At 45.6% G+C, this 15,517-nt stretch overlaps 1 protein-coding gene across 1 annotated transcript in view; it reads left to right on the forward strand.

Annotated features, from left to right (window-relative positions):
• Positions 1-1,877: 1,877 nt before the first annotated feature.
• The window catches only part of LHFPL7 (LHFPL tetraspan subfamily member 7), a 98,915-nt gene continuing 85,275 nt past the window's right edge, over positions 1,878-15,517 (forward strand). Inside the window, exon 1 of the mRNA XM_060685630.2 lies at positions 1,878-2,620. Coding sequence (XP_060541613.2) covers positions 2,192-2,620 — 429 coding nt within the window. The 5' untranslated portion in view covers positions 1,878-2,191. The remainder of the gene's footprint in view (positions 2,621-15,517) is intronic.

Here is a 15,517-nt window from a genome sequence, read left to right on the forward strand (position 1 = left end):
AAGGAGAGAAGCAACCTGGAATTGAGGAGAAACTTCCTAACAGTGAGGACAATTAACCAGTGGAACAGCCTGCCACCAGAAGTTGTGCATACTCTACTCCATCACTGGAGGTTTTTAAGAAGAGACTGGACAGTCACTTGTCTGATATGGTATTAGGCCTCCTGCTTTGAGCAGGGGGCTGGACTAGAAGACCTCCAAGGTCCCTTCCATCTCTAGGCTGATTGCATGTTGTGATTACCTGTCCTTTCAGTCCACGAAAAGCCGAGTCTCGCTTAGATCTGTGTGCAGAGTTCACCACACTCCTCAAAGAGCCTTGGTGGTGCAGCGGACTAAAGTGCTGTTATGTAGCACTTAGCTGCCAGCTGCCTGCAATTAATGCGAGTTCAAATCTCACCAGGCTCAAGGTTGACTCAGCCTTCCATCCTTCCGAGGGAGGTAAAATGAGGACCCGGATTGTGGGGGCAATAAGCTGACTTTGTAGAAACACCGCTTATGGGGGGCGTGCAAAAAGCCCTAATAAGCAGGTATATACAATACAAAAGAATGAAGGCTATTGCTATAAGTGCATTGTAAGCCGCCCTGAGTCTTCGGAGAAGGGCGGCATATAAATTGAACTAATAAATAAATAAATAAGTAAGTTATCCTCGCCAATCACGATTATGCAGCCCAATGATCACAGATCAGCCGCGCTATCAAAAGCTGCAAAGCACAAGCTTGGCCGCTAGAGGGCAGCAACGCCTTACAATACAGCTTGGTTTCCCTCGCTGACTCGCCTAGAGGCCGGGTTGGGTACTGTCCCCATTTACAGAAGGCGCTGTCCGTGTTGAGCCTTCCCACGTTCTTATTCCTAGGAGCCGCTGATCCTGCCATTCACTGCAAGCCCAACGGGCGGGCGGGCGGAATCCCCAGCTTTAGGCACCGAAGGCGGAGTTCCCAGTCGTGGGAAAGCCTGGGGAAGGGTCTCTCTGGTTCAAAGTCCGCCTTACGAGACCGCCTTCTGCCACCAGTAGCCTCTCACCGACCAGTACGCTCCCATAGAGAGGGGCTCCTCAGGGTGCTGTCGGTCAAACAATGTCGACTGGCGGCCCCCAGGGGGAGAGCCTTCTCTGTGGGGGCACCCGCCATCTGGAACGAGCTCCCCCTCCCGGAGATACAGAGGATCCCGGATTTGCGCACTTTCCGCTGTGCCCTCAAAACATTCTTATTCCAGCAGGCTGGTCTGGCCTAACTCTCCCTCTTAAATTTGTTTTAAATTTGTTTTCTAAATTGGGGGTGTTTTAAATTTGTTTGTGGGCCAATAGTATTTAACGCATTAAATAGTATTTAATTGCTTAACGCATTGTAAGCCGCCCTGAGTCTCCGGAGAAGGGCGGCGTATAAATCAAATTTAAAAAAAATAATAAAAATGTATTTTTAAATGGTTTTTTAACGTTTGTACTATGTGTATTTTATCTCTTGGCTGTTCACCGCCCTGAGTCCTTCGGGAGTAGGGCGGTATATAAATTAAATAAATAAATAAATAAATAAATAAATAAATAAATAAATAAATAAATAAATAAATAAATAAATATTCCCCATCCTGGGAATCCCCCCTCCCTCTTGTTCCCAGAGGGGAATAAATTATTTATTTATTTATTTATTTGTTTGTTTGTTTGTTTGTTTGTTTATTTAAATAAATAAATATTCCCCATCCTGGGAATCCCCCCCTCCCTCTTGTTCCCAGAGGGGAATAAATTATCTATCTATCTATCTATCTATCTATCTATCTATCTATCTATCTATCTAAAATAAATAAATAAATAAATAAATAAATAAATAAATAAATAAATAAATAAATAAATAAATAAATAAATAAATACCCTTCCCCCTTCCCTCTTGTTCCCAGCTTGGCTTTTCACTAGGCAGGGGAGAGAAAGAGAGAGAGAGAGAGAAAGGGAGATTTTTCCCCTAGAGAAAGGAGAAGGGGAGAAGACCCCCCCCCCACACCCCTCCACCCACGCTTCCCCCCCTCCCCCCTTTGCCGGGTGGGCTAACGCAGGCGTGTGTGGGGCCGCCCTGCACGTGATGGGGAGCCGGCTCCGAAGAGACGCCCACCGGGAAGGCGAGGCAAGGAGCGGCCAGGCGGGAGGTTAGCGAGGCACCTGCAGGCGAGCCGCGATCGCGAGTGGGTCGCTGCGTGGGCGGGGGTCCCATGCCTCCCCGCCGCAAGAAGAAGAAGAAGAAGAAGCAGCAGCGGCGGGTGGCGGCAACGGCTGGCAGCGGCGGGCAGGCGGCTGCAGCCCTGGCATCGGGCCGCCCGCCGCCCCACGCCGCGGCTCTGCCCAGGATGTTCAGCGGCGTGGGTTGCTTCTGGCTCCTCTTGTCCTCCTGCCTGGTGGCCGTTTGCAGCTTCGGCTTCCTCTCGCCCGCGTGGATCGTCCGGCAGCGAGGCGGCGGCGGCGGTGGGCGGCGGTGGGAAAGAGGAGGAGGAGGGAGCCCCGCGCCCGGCTCCGTGGAAAGCCTCGGCGGCGTGGGCGAAGTCACCTTCGGCTTGCTCTGGCACTGCTCGGAAGCCCCGCGGCACCTGGAGCCCTGCGATGCCCTGGGGGGCTTCGGCCAGATCCCTTCCGCCTCCTGGCAGGTGAGACCCCCCCCCTCCCCGGGCTGCGTGGGTCCGTGCGTGGGTGGGTGTCTCGCCGGTGGGGTGGGGGGTAGAAGTTGCTCCCCGCGCTGTGGGGCAAAGACAGGAGGGCGTTGCGAGCTCCATCCTTGCCGTGACAATAACGAGGCGGGGGTGAGTTCGGCTTTCCCACTCACCCACCCGCGATCGCGGCCCGCCGCGTGTCCATGCTCGGTGTCTGGATGGGACCGGGTGGGGTGGGGTAGAAGTTGCTCCCCGCGCTGTGGGGCAAAGACGGGAGGGCGTTGCGAGCTCCATCCTTGCCGTGACAATAACGAGGCGGGGGTGATTTCGGCTTTCCCACTCATCTACCCACCCGCGATCGCGGCCCGCCGCGTGTCCATGCTCGGTGTCTGGATGGGACCGGGTGGGGTGGGGTAGAAGTTGCTCCCCGCGCTGTGGGGCAAAGACGGGAGGGCGTTGCGAGCTCCATCCTTGCCGTGACAATAACGAGGCGGGGATAATTTCGGCTTATCCACTCACCTACCCACCCGCGATCGCGGCCCGCCGCGTGTCGATGCTCGGTGTCTGGATGGGACAGGGTGGGGTGGGGGGTAGAAGTTGCTCCCCGCGCTGTGGGGCAAAGACGGGAGGGCGTTGCGAGCTCCATCCTTGCTGTGACAACAACGAGGCGGGGGTGACTTCGGTTTACCCACTCACCTACCCACCCGCGATCGCGGCCCGCCGCGTGTCCATCCTCGTTGTCTGGATGGGACCGGGTGGGGTGGGGTAGAACTTGCTCCCCGCGCTGTGGGGCAAAGACGGGAGGGCGTTGCGAGCTCCATCCTTGCCGTGACAATAACGAGGCGGGGGTGACTTTGATTTACCCACTCACCTACCCACCCGCGATCGCGGCCCACTCGGTGTCTGGATGGGACGGACGGGAGGATGGATTCAGGGGTGGGCTTTAGGGATTCCCCTCCACCCCACCCCACACACACACACACACACAACCCGGTCCGACCCTTAGCCCAACTTTTCTACCTGCGGTGGGTGGGATTCCCCCCAAAATTAAGCGCCCCGTGGGGTTTTTTAACCCGTGAACCCGCCTTGGAGGAAAGAAGGAAAGGGAGGGTTTTGCCAGGTCTTTGTAATTTGGCTCCTTTCCTGCGTGGGAGCCTTGCAGCCTCAGTGGGTTAGCTTGGAGACTATGATAATAATAGCAACAATGCGAAGACCTACAAATAGGAGCCTTGATAGCGCAGCAGACTAAAGCGCTGTTATTAACACCAGCTGCCTGCAATTACTGCAAGTTCGAATCTCCCCAGGCTCAAGGTTGACTCAGCCTTCCATCCTTTCTAAGGTAGGTAAAATGAGGACCCGGATTGTGGGGGCAATAAGCTGACTTTGTATAAATATACAAAAAAGTATGAAGGCTATTGCTTAACGCGTTGTAAGCCGCCCTGAGTCTTCGGAGAAGGGCGGCATATAAATCAAATTAAAAAAATAAAAAATAGAAACAGGACGACTCTGGCAAAAGAAAGCCAAGGTGATCCCAATAGTCACAGGCGTCTTAGGTGCAACCCCAAAACATCTGGAGCACCTCTGGAATATCATCGGCATTGACCAAACCCCCTTCCGTCAATTGCAAAAGGCAGCTTGGCCGTTCCAGCTTACATCCTGCAAACTATACCTTTTAAACACCATTCACATTTATTTTTTTTATTTTTATTTTTAATTTGATTTATATGCCGCCCTTCTCCGGAGACTCAGGGCGGCTTACAATGCGTTAAGCAACGGCCTTCATCCTTTTTTGTATATTTATACAAAGTCAGCTTATTGTCCCCATAATCCGGGTCCTCATTTTACCCACCTTAGAAAGGATGGAAGGCTGAGTCAACCTTGAGCCTGGCGAGATTCGAACCTGCAGTAATTGCAGGCAGCTGGTCTTAATAACAGGGTGCTTTAGACCACTGTACTACCAAGGCTCTTTATTTATCGGTCTTAAAGTCCTTGGGATGGATTTAAAAAATGCCATATATACAGTTGGAACCTCCAGGTGACTGTGCGAGGAAAAATAATCCTCATTAAAAGATCAGCCTGGGCATGGCCGGTGAAATCAGCTTGTAGCCATTACCTGGGTTAAGAGTAATGGAGTCGGAAGGGACCTTGGAGGTCATTTAGTCCAACCCCCCGCTCACCGCAGGAGACCCGTACTAGGGATTTGAACCCGCTGACCTTTCTGATCAACGAGCTCAGCGTCTTAGCCACTGAGCCACCTTAGTCCGGGTTAGACTAAGTTTTCTTTTCTTTTTTTTTTAAAAGTGGCTTGCACCCCCCTTTGGGCTCCTGATGGTGGTTTGTTACAAGACGGGACTTCAGCACCCTTCGTGTCCCAGTTTTGTCTGAGTTGCGGCGCAGTTGTGCGACGGGCGTCTGTTCGGGTGAGACGAGAAGGCAGCTAAATGTGCCTTTTGCCCCCTTAAAATAGAGCCTTGGGTGGCGCAGCAGACTAAAGTGCTGTTAAGTAGCACCAGCTGCCTGCAATTACTGCGAGTTCAAATCTCACCAGGCTCGAGGTTGACTCAGCCTTCCATCCTTCCGAGGTAGATAAAATGAGGACCCGGATTGTGGGGGCAATAAGCTGACTTTGTATAAAAAAGAACATTGCTTAGGGGGGCCCCGAAAGCCCTACTAAGCAGGTATATACAAAAGTATGAAGGCTATTGCTTAAAAAGCATTGTAAGCCGCCCTGAGTCTCCGGAGAAGGGCGGCATATAAATCGAACCAATAAATAAATAAATAAATAAATAAATAAACAAACAAATAAATAAATAAATAAATAAATAAATAAGAAAGAAGAAAGAAAGAAAGAAAGAAAGAAAGAAAGAGAAAGAAAGAAAGTATAAAATCGCTGCAAACTAGGAGAGACAATCCACGATGAAGCCAGAAATTCAAATAAGGTGTTAAAAGTTAATCCAGTTGCAATGTGGGTTTATGGCAGGCTTTTTTTTAAAAAAAATCCTCATCTCTGGTATGGATTTTATTTTATTTTATTAAGGCAACGGGATGTGAATTTAAAAAAAAGAGAAGCGGCTGAGAATGGGCTGTTAACCCCCCTCCGCAAAAGACCCCCCACGCCTGTTAAAATGGGCAGGCATGGCTTCAACAGGTGCTCTCCATATCAGGCAGGGAGTCGGGGGTATTTTTGTGAGCGTCCCTCTGACGGTGTACGGTCGTTCGTGGATCGGGTTTTTTTTGTTTTTTTTGTTTTCGCCCTGCGTTCTTTTGTTGGAGCGTGTGCTGTGTGTGCTGTTGTGGTGGCAGAGAAAGGACAAAAGAGTCTGGGGTCCTTTAGCAGGGAAGCCCATTTGATGGGCTGTTTGATTCCACCACTAGCCAAGCTGACGCCCTTCCCTGTGGAAACGACAATTTACGAACGTTATTGGCAGTGGGCCTGGCTGGGTTGTAGGTCCCTTCCTTCCTTCCTTCCCTTCCCTTCCCTTCCCTTCCTATGATTTTCTTTCTTTCTTTTTTTTCTTTTTTTCTTTCTTTTTCTTCCTTCCTTCCTTCCCTTCTTATGATTTTCTTTCTTTCTTTCTTTCTTTCTTCTTTCTTTTTCTTCTTTCTTCCCTTCCTTCTTTCCTTCCTCCTTTCCTCCCTCCCTTCCTTCGCTTCCCTTCCTATGATTTTCTTTCTTTTTTTCTTTCTTTCTTTCTTTCCTTCCTTCCTTCCTTCCCTCCCTTCCCTTCCTATGATTTTCTTTCTTTCTTTCTTTTCTTCCTTCCCTTCCTATGATTTTCTTTTTCTTTCCTTCTTTCTTTCCTTCCTTCCTTCATTCCTTCCTTCTTTCCCTTCCTATGATTTTCTTTCTTTCTTTCTTTCTTTCTTTCTTTCTTTCTTTCCTTCCTTCCTTCCTTCCTTCCTTCCATCCTTCGTTCCTTCCTTCTTTCCCTTCCTATGATTTTCTTTCTTTCTTTCCTTCCTTCCTTCATTCCTTCCTTCTTTCCCTTCCTATGATTTTCTTTCTTTCTTTCTTTCTTTCCTTCCTTCCATCCTTCCTTCCTTCTTTCCCTTCCTATGATTTTCTTTTCTTTCTTTCTTTCTTTTTTTCTTTCCTTCCTTCCTTCATTTCTTCCTTCTTTCCCTTCCTATGATTTTCTTTCTTTCTTTCTTTCTTTCCTTCTTTCTTTTTTCTTTCTTTCTTTCTTTCTTTCCTTCTTTCCTTCCCTTCCTATGATTTTCTTTCTTTCTTTCTTTCTTTCTTTCTTTCCTTCGTTCCTTCCTTCTTTCCCTTCCTATGATTTTCTTTCTTTCTTTCCTTCCTTCCATCCTTCCTTCCTTCTTTCCCTTCCTATGATTTTCTTTTCTTTCTTTCTTTCTTTCTTTCTTTCTTTCTTTCTTTCCTTCCTTCCTTCCTTCCTTCCTTCATTTCTTCCTTCTTTCCCTTCCTATGATTTTCTTTCTTTCTTTCTTTCTTTCTTTCTTTCTTTCTTTCTTTCTTTCCTTCTTTCTTTTTTTCTTTCTTTCTTTCCTTCCTTCCTTCCCTTCCTATGATTTTCTTTCTTTCTTTCTTTCTCTTTCTTTCTTTCTTTCCTTCGTTCCTTCCTTCTTTCCCTTCCTATGATTTTCTTTCTTTCTCTCTTTCTTTCTTTCTTTTTTTCTTTCTTTTCCTTCCTTCCTTAATTATTTTTACAAATAACTCTAGGTCAGTGATGGCGAACCATTTTGGCACCGAGTGCCCAATCTGGAACACGTGTGCATGTGTGCGCACTGGAGCACCGGAAACCCGAAGAGCAGCTGGCTGGCGCGTGGATGCCTGTTTTTTGGCCATTTCTCAGGCTGTTTTGGGGGCCTGTTTTTCGGCTGGTTTTCAGGCCATTTTCCAGGCTGTTTTCCGGTGCTAAAGTGCCTGTGAAGACCAGCTGGCCAGAACGCCGGAAACCAGAATAGCAGCTGGCGATGGCACACATGTCCACAGAGAGAGCTCTTCATGCCACCTCTGGCACGTGTGCCATAAGTTCACTATCACGGCTCCAGGTAGTGCACATGGTCCTTCCCTTTCCTATTTTCCCCACAGCAACTACCTCGCAAGGGAGTGGCCCAAAGTCATCCAGTTGCTTTCATGCCTAAGGCGGGACTCGAACTCACCGTCCCCTGGTTTCTAATCTGGCGCTTTAACTACTTAAACCAAACTATCTCAATTATTAAATTTATAGGCTGGTCTGCTTTTATTTATAGGCTGTTGGCTCAGTAGACTAAAAGCATTGTGATTAACATTCAGCTGTCTGCAATTACTGTAAGTTCGAATCTCACCAGGCTCAAGGTTGACTCAGCTTTCCATCCTTTCTAAGGTAGGTGAAATGAGGACCCAGTTTGTGGGGGCAATAAGCTGACTTTGTATAAATATACAAAAGGATGAAGGCTATTGCTTAATGCATTGTAAGCCGCCCTGAGTCTCCGGAGAAGGGTGGCATATAAATCAAATTTTAAATATATATATGTATGTATGTATGTATTTTCTGAGGTTTTCGCGGGTGTTTGTATGTAGGTCTTTGGTTATTCGGGTTTTCTCCCGCGTAAAATTGGAGGTTGGAGACTTCATCGAAACGTTGCCAAGACACCTCCAATTTTACGCGGGAGAAAACCCGAATAACCAAAAACCTAGAATTAAAGCACCAAAATTCATGAACTTCTTCAGGGTGTCAGTCCTGAGAGCCAAATGCTGAACTTCGTTGGCCGAGGAGCAGATTGGCAGTTGTCCATCATCCATGTCATGGTTGTCCCAAAGGTGCTTTTTTCAAGAGGCAACTGGACTTTCTTGTTGTTGTTTTTTCTTTTGAAGATGTTTCACTCCTCACCCAAGAAGCTTCTCCAGTTCTGGCTGAATGGTGGGGAATGGAAGGATTTCTACTCCTTGCAGACAGCTGGTCATTTGCATCCTTTTTAGCGGGTCGTTGAGGCCACTTGGAGGTTTGTCTGTGTCCTCAGGGTCAGCTGAGTAGTGCAAATGGATGTGGAGCCTTCTTGGAACAGGTGGAAGCATTCCTATAGTGTGCAAGTGAGTGGCAGGGAGTGTTTATTGTTTATTTATTTATTGGTTCGATTTACATGCCGCCCTTCTCCAGAGACTCAGGGCGGCTTACAATGCATTAAGCAATAGCTGTCATACTTTTGTATATACCTGCTTAGTAGGGCTTTCACCCCCGCCCCCAAGCGGTGTTCTTTTTTTAAAAAAAAAATTTGATTTATATGCCGCCCTTCTCCGGAGACTCAGGGCGGCTTACAATGCGTTAAGCAATAGCCTTCATCCTTTTGTATATTTATACAAAGTCATCTTATTGCCCCCACAATCCGGGTCCTCATTTTACCCACCTTAGAAAGGATGGAAGGCTGAGTCAACCTTGAGCCCGGTGAGATTCGAACTTGCAGTAATTGCAGGCAGCTGGTGCTAGTTAACAGCACTTTAGTCTGCTGCGCCACCAAGGCTCAAAGGTTACACTCTTTGTAACCTTCAGTCTCTGTTCAAAGAAAGCCACATGTAAAGCATTTCAGGAAATCCTCGTCTTACAACCATTTCTTAGTTCTTTTGTTTATGTAAGAACCCCCCCCCCACACGCCCCCAGCCGTGATACATTGATATGGTCTATATAAATTTCATAAATCAAAGATTTATTATAGGAGGCCGCATGGCCATTCTGGCAAAGCTCCCTTTATGTCTCTGCAAAAGGTCTTGTGTCTCACAGCTGTTCCGAGATCCCCAAAGAGAAAAGCATCTTCCGACCTCCCCATTGATGGGAACAGGTGGTGGGGTGGCCCCAGTTTGTAAGAGGAAGGCTCATGATTGGGAGTTATAAAGTTATAAGTTTAATCGAGGAGAGAAGCAACCTGGAATTAAGGGGAAATTTCCTGACAGTTAGAAAGAATTAATCCGAGGAACAACTCGCTTCCAGAAGTTGTGAATGTTCCAACACTTTTAAGTTTTTAAGAAGATGTTGGATTACCATTTGAAATGGTGTAGGGTTTCCTGCCTGAGCAGGGGGTTGAATATCTCCAAGGTCCCTTCCAACTCCATTCTGATTGATTCTGTTCTGTTCTGTTCTGTTCTGTTCTGTTCCGTCCCGTCCCATCCCATATTTTCTATTCTATTCTATTCTATTCTATTCTATTCTATTCTATTCTATTCTATTCTATTCTATTCTATTCTATTCTATTCTATTCCATATTCTATTTCTATTTCATTCCATTCTATTCCATCCCATATTTTCTTTTCTTTTCTTTTCTTTTCTTTTCTTTTCTTTTCTTTTCTTTTCTTTTCTTTTCTTTTCTATTCTATTCTATTCTATTCCATATTCTATTTCTATTTCATTCCATTCTATTCCATCCCATATTTTCTTTTCTATTCTATTCTATTCTATTCTATTCCATATTCTATTTCTATTTCATTCCATTCTATTCCATATTTTCTTTTCTTTTCTATTCTATTCTATTCCATATTCTAATTCTAATTCTATTCTATTCTATTCTATTCCATATTCTATTTCTATTTCTATTCTATTCTATTCTATTCTATTCTATTCTATTCCATATTCTATTTCTATTCTATTCTATTCTATTCTATTCTATTCTATTCTATTCTATTCTATTCCATCCCATATTTTCTTTTTCTTTTCTTTTCTATTCTATTCTATTCTATTCTATTCTATTCTATTCTATTCTATTCCATATTCTATTTCTATTTCATTCCATTCTATTCCATCCCATATTTTCTTTTCTTTTCTATTCTTTTCTATTCTATTCTATTCTATTCTATTCTATTCTATTCCATATTCTAATTCTAATTCTATTCTATTCTATTCTATTCTATTCTATTCCATATTCTATTCTATTCTATTCTATTCTATTCTATTCTATTCTATTCTATTCCATTCCATTTTCTATTTCTATTTCATTCCATTTTATCCCATATTTTTTTTTCTTTTCTATTCTATTCTATTCTATTCTATTCTATTCTATTCTATTCTATTCTATTCTATTCTATTCTATTCTATTCTATTCTATTCTATTCTATTCCATTCCATTCCATCCCATCCCATCCCATCCCATTCCATCCCATCCCATTCCATATTCTATTTCTATTTCATTCCATTCTATTCTATCCCATATTTTCTTTTCTATTCTATTCTAAAATGCTTTTAAAAGTAAAAAGAAAAAAAAGCCTCTGATGATCGCATGGCTCAGCTGGGATCATCAGAGGCTTTAAAAAAAAAAAGCCTCTGCCAGTCAGGCAAGTCAGCTGGGATCATCAGAGGCTTTTAAAAGCATTTTTTTTTACAACTTCTTCAACCGAAGAGGTTGTAGAAAAAATGGTTTTAAAAGTAAAAAAACAAAGTTGGCCACACCCACTCAGTCATTACCCCCCCACACACACCAAGCCACACCCACAGAACTGGTAGTAACAAATTTTACATTTCACCACTGCCTTGTATAGGTCTCATCCCTGAGCGGGGGGGTTGGATTGGATGACCTCCAAGGTCCCTTCCAACTCTGTTACTGTCACTATATTTTATATTTTATTTTATTATCTTATTACTATTCCATTTAGAAGCTACCCATGGCCCTCACAGAGTGACTCTGGGCAATGTGTAGATTTTATTAATTTATCATTTGGTAGTCCTCGACTTACAACAGTGACCATTGAAGGTGACCACGGCACTGGAAAAATGTGACTTATGACCGTTTTTCACACGTACGCTTTGCAGCATCCCCATGACCATGTGATCAAAATTCAGATGCTTGGCAACTGGCTCATATTTATGACCGTTGCAGTGTCCCGGGGTAACATGATTCCCTTTTGCGACCTTCTGACAAGCCAGGTCAAGGGGGAAATCCCGATTCCCTTAACAACCGGGTTACTAACTTATCAACTGCAGTGACTCACTTAACAACGGTGGCAAGAAAAGTCGTAAAATTCACTTTTAACGAATGTGTCTCGCTTAACAAGACGAATTGTGGGCTCAATTGTGGTCGTAAGTCGAGGACTACCCGTACAGTGACCTCGCTAGGTTAGGTTTCTTTAAAGCATCACACATGCCACTTTCCAGTTTTTGATACAGGCGTTATAAAAGCCGATTAAAGCGATCAAAAGGAAGCTGCCTACTTGGCCATCGTGCCGATGGGGTGCTTCCTGTATGCTCCATTTCCTTTCAAATTTAAAAGCACAGCGCACGGATTCATCCAAGGTTGGCCTTGAAATATTAAACATAATAATAATCTCTCTGAAACATCTCGGTGCTCTGTGTCTTGTCAAAATTATTTCCTGACCTGGTGATTTCTAACAAAGGAGAATAGCTCATCTCCGTGGCCAGATTCAACAAATACATTTGTTGTTGCTAGTTGCGAAGTCGTGTCCGACCCATCGCGACCCCATGGACCACGTTCCTCCAGGCCTTTCTGTCCTCTACCATCCTCTGGAGTCCATTGAAGCTCACACCAACTGCTTCAATGACTCCATCCAGCCACCTCCTTCTCTGCCGCCCCCTTCTTCTTTTGCCCTCCATCGTTCCCAGCATTAGGCTCTTCTCCTTCCTTCCTTCTCATTAGGTGGCCAAAGTATTTGAGTTTCATCTTCAGGATCTTGGCCTTCTAAAGAGCAGCCAGGGTTGATCTCTTCTAGGACTGACCGGTTTGTTTGCCTTGTGGTCCAAGGGACTCACAGGAGTCTTCTCCAGCACCAGAGTTCAAAGGCTCTCAATTCTTTGGCGCTCAGCCTTTCTTGTGGTCCAACTTTCACAGCCATAGCCTGTGACATAACAAATACATTAAATTTGGTAAATCTAGTCATGATTTAAATCACCAGTAAAAAGGCTTGATTTAAATCAACTCGATTTAAATCATAATTTTTAAAGAGCAACTGTCATCTCTGCTCCTCCTTCGACCCGCTGTTGACTCACCGATAGTCCCAGTGTTGCAGAATATACAGCCTCCTGCTACGTAACTAAGCTCCGTTTCATGCTGAATAAACTAAATTATTTATGTATCTTAAATAGAAAACTATCTTACGATAGATTTTTACCCCAAAAGTTTTTTATTAAAATAAATTCGATAAAAATCAAAAAAATCCGATTTAAATAAAAAAAATCCGATTTAAATAAAAAAAAATCTGATTTTTTTTTATTTTTTTAAAAAAATCATTGATTTTTATCCACCCTGAATCTAGTGCTGAGCGCTTTGTAATTTGAAATGATGTCATTCACCGTGGAAACCTGTGGTGAACCATACTGCTTAACTGACTTGGACATGGTTACGCGAAAAGAGGAATTGTGTATTATGAAGAGTTTAGGGCTAAAAAAAAAGTACGGTAGCTCTTTTTTTTTTTTTTTTTTAAAGAGGTTTCTTGATCTCTAAGGTCTTCTTGTGGTCTGTCAGCCACTGGCCCCTCCAGCAGCTGAATCATAGGAGGAGGATGGGGGGCATGGGAGTGAGCACCAGTAACAAGGCTACCTGGGAGCTCCGAGGGGGAAGAGGGAATGGATCTGTCAGAGAGAGAGAGAGACAGAGATGGAGCCTGGGCTGTCCGTCAGCCCTCAGATGGAGAGTCAACAGCCCCCAGGTCTGGAGGTGGCTGATGAGGAAGAGGAACAGCTGGGTCCAGTGCCTGATGCTCGGATGCACAGAAGGCAGAGGAGAGGAGAGCAGTGGAAATCTATGGGCCGGTCCTTGGGACGGAAGAGCCACCGCTGCTAGCGAAGCCCCACCCTAGCTCTGAGGATAAAAGGCAGGGGGCAGAGATGAATAAGTGTGGCAGACAACTATTCATCTCCCTGCCAGACAGACTTGTTAGCCTGCGGTGAGAGAGAAACTTTTTGCTGGGGCTGCCGGCGCTCCTAATAAAGGAAACTTTGAGTTAACTTCTGAGGGTTGGTCGTGTTTGGGGAGCTGGGTCAGAACAGATCTCTGTAGACGGTGACTGCAGGCTTAAAAGATGCTTGGCCCTTGGAAGGAAAGCTATGACAAACCTAGACAACATATCAAAAAGCAGAGACATCACCTTGCTGTCAAAGGTCCGTAGAGTCATAGCTATGGTTTTCCCAGTAGCTTCAGTGTTTATTTATTTATTTATTTTATTCAATTTGTATCCCACCCTTCTCCTAGTGGACTCAGAGCAGTGCACAGCCAGAACTAAAACACGTACCAGTACAAAATTTAAAATTATTAAAAGAATTACATACTTTGGCCCAAATTTAAAACAATTCAAATTAAAATCCATTGACAAATTAAAAGCTAAAAAACTAAAAAACTAAAAGGGAGGGGGGGTTTCACGTCAGCCCTGCTTGATGGAAAAGAAAAGTTTTCAGGGCACGGCGAAAGATCCAATATCCTTCGTATCTCCGGGGGCAAATCGTTCCAGTGGGCAGGAGCTGCCACAGAGAAGGCCCTCCCCCTGGGGGTCGCCAGCCGACATTGCCTGGCTGATGGCACCCTGAGGAGTCCCTCTCTGTGGGAGCGTACTGGCCGGTGGGAGGCTATTGGTAGCAGGAGGCGGTCTCGTAGATACCCCGGCCCCAAGCCATGGAGCACTTTAAAGGTGGTGACCAACACCTTGAAGCGCACCCAGAAGACCACTGGAAGCCAATGCAGCTCACGCAGGAGAGGCGTCACATGGGAGCGCCCCCTCGCTCCCATAATCCCCCGCGCGGCCACATTCTGCACCAGTTGGGGCCTCCGGGTGCTCCTCAAGGGGAGCCCCATGTAGAGAGCATTGCAGTAGTCCAGGCGGGAAGTGACGAGCGCCTGAGTGACCGTGCGCAAGGAGTCCCGATCCAGAAAGGGACGCAACTGGCGAATCAGGTGAAGGTGATGAAAAGCCCCCCTGGCTACGGCCGTCATATGCTCTTCTAAAGACAGCCGTGCATCCAGGAGGGCGCCCAAGTTGCGAGCCCTCTCCGTGGGGGCCAATAACTCGCGTTATTGGAGTTGGACCGTAAAGAAGGTTGAGCATCGAAGAATTGATGCTCTCGAATTGGGGTATTGGAGAAGACTCCTGGGCTGCAAGGGGATCAAATCAGTCAACCCTAAAGAAATCAACCCTTTGAAAGACAGATGCTGAAGTTGAAGCTCAAATACTTTGGCCACCTAATGGGAAGAGAGGACTCTTGTTGGGAAGACCCCAATGTTGGGAAAGATGGAAGGCAAAAGGAGAAGGACAGCAAAGGAGGAGATGATGTCATCAACACAGTGAACATGATTTTAGGCAAACTCTGGAAGACAGTGGAAGACAGGGGAGCCTGGCATGAGGTGGTCCATGGGATCAGGAACAATCGGACATAAATTAGTGACTGAACAACACAAAAGAGTTTAGGGGTTTAGGCAGAGTTTCTTGAACCTGACAACTGGAAGACGTGCGGACTTCAACTCCCAGAATTCCCCAGCTGGGGAATTCTGGGAGTTGAAGTCCGCACGTCTTCCAGTTGCCAAGTTTGAGAAACTCTTGGTTAAGTAGTGAGAACTCAACTAGAGTTCAACCATTCTAATTTAGTCTAGAGAAAAGAAGGACTAGGGATGACATGATAGCAGTATTCCACTATTTGAGGGGCAGCCACAAAGAAGGGGGGAGTTCAACTTATTTTCCAAAGCACCTGAAGGCAAGGACAAGAAACAATGGATGGATACGAAGCAAGGAGAGAAGCAACCTGGAATTAAGGAGAAACTTCCTAAGAGTGAGAACAATTAACCAGTGAAACGACTTGCCACCAGAAGTTGTGGTTGTTCCATCGCTGGGGGGTTTTAAGGAGAGACTGGGCAGCCACTTGTCTGGAATGGTATAGGGTCTCCTGCTTGAGGAAGGGGCTGGACTAGAAGACCTCCAAGGTCCCTTCCAACTCTGTTCTGATTGATTGATTGGTTCAGTACCTTGGA

Source organism: Pantherophis guttatus, chromosome 1, assembly GCF_059756535.1.
Source record: "Pantherophis guttatus breed Tessera chromosome 1, ASM5975653v1, whole genome shotgun sequence".
In the NCBI taxonomy this organism is placed as follows: Eukaryota; Metazoa; Chordata; class Lepidosauria; order Squamata; family Colubridae; genus Pantherophis; species Pantherophis guttatus.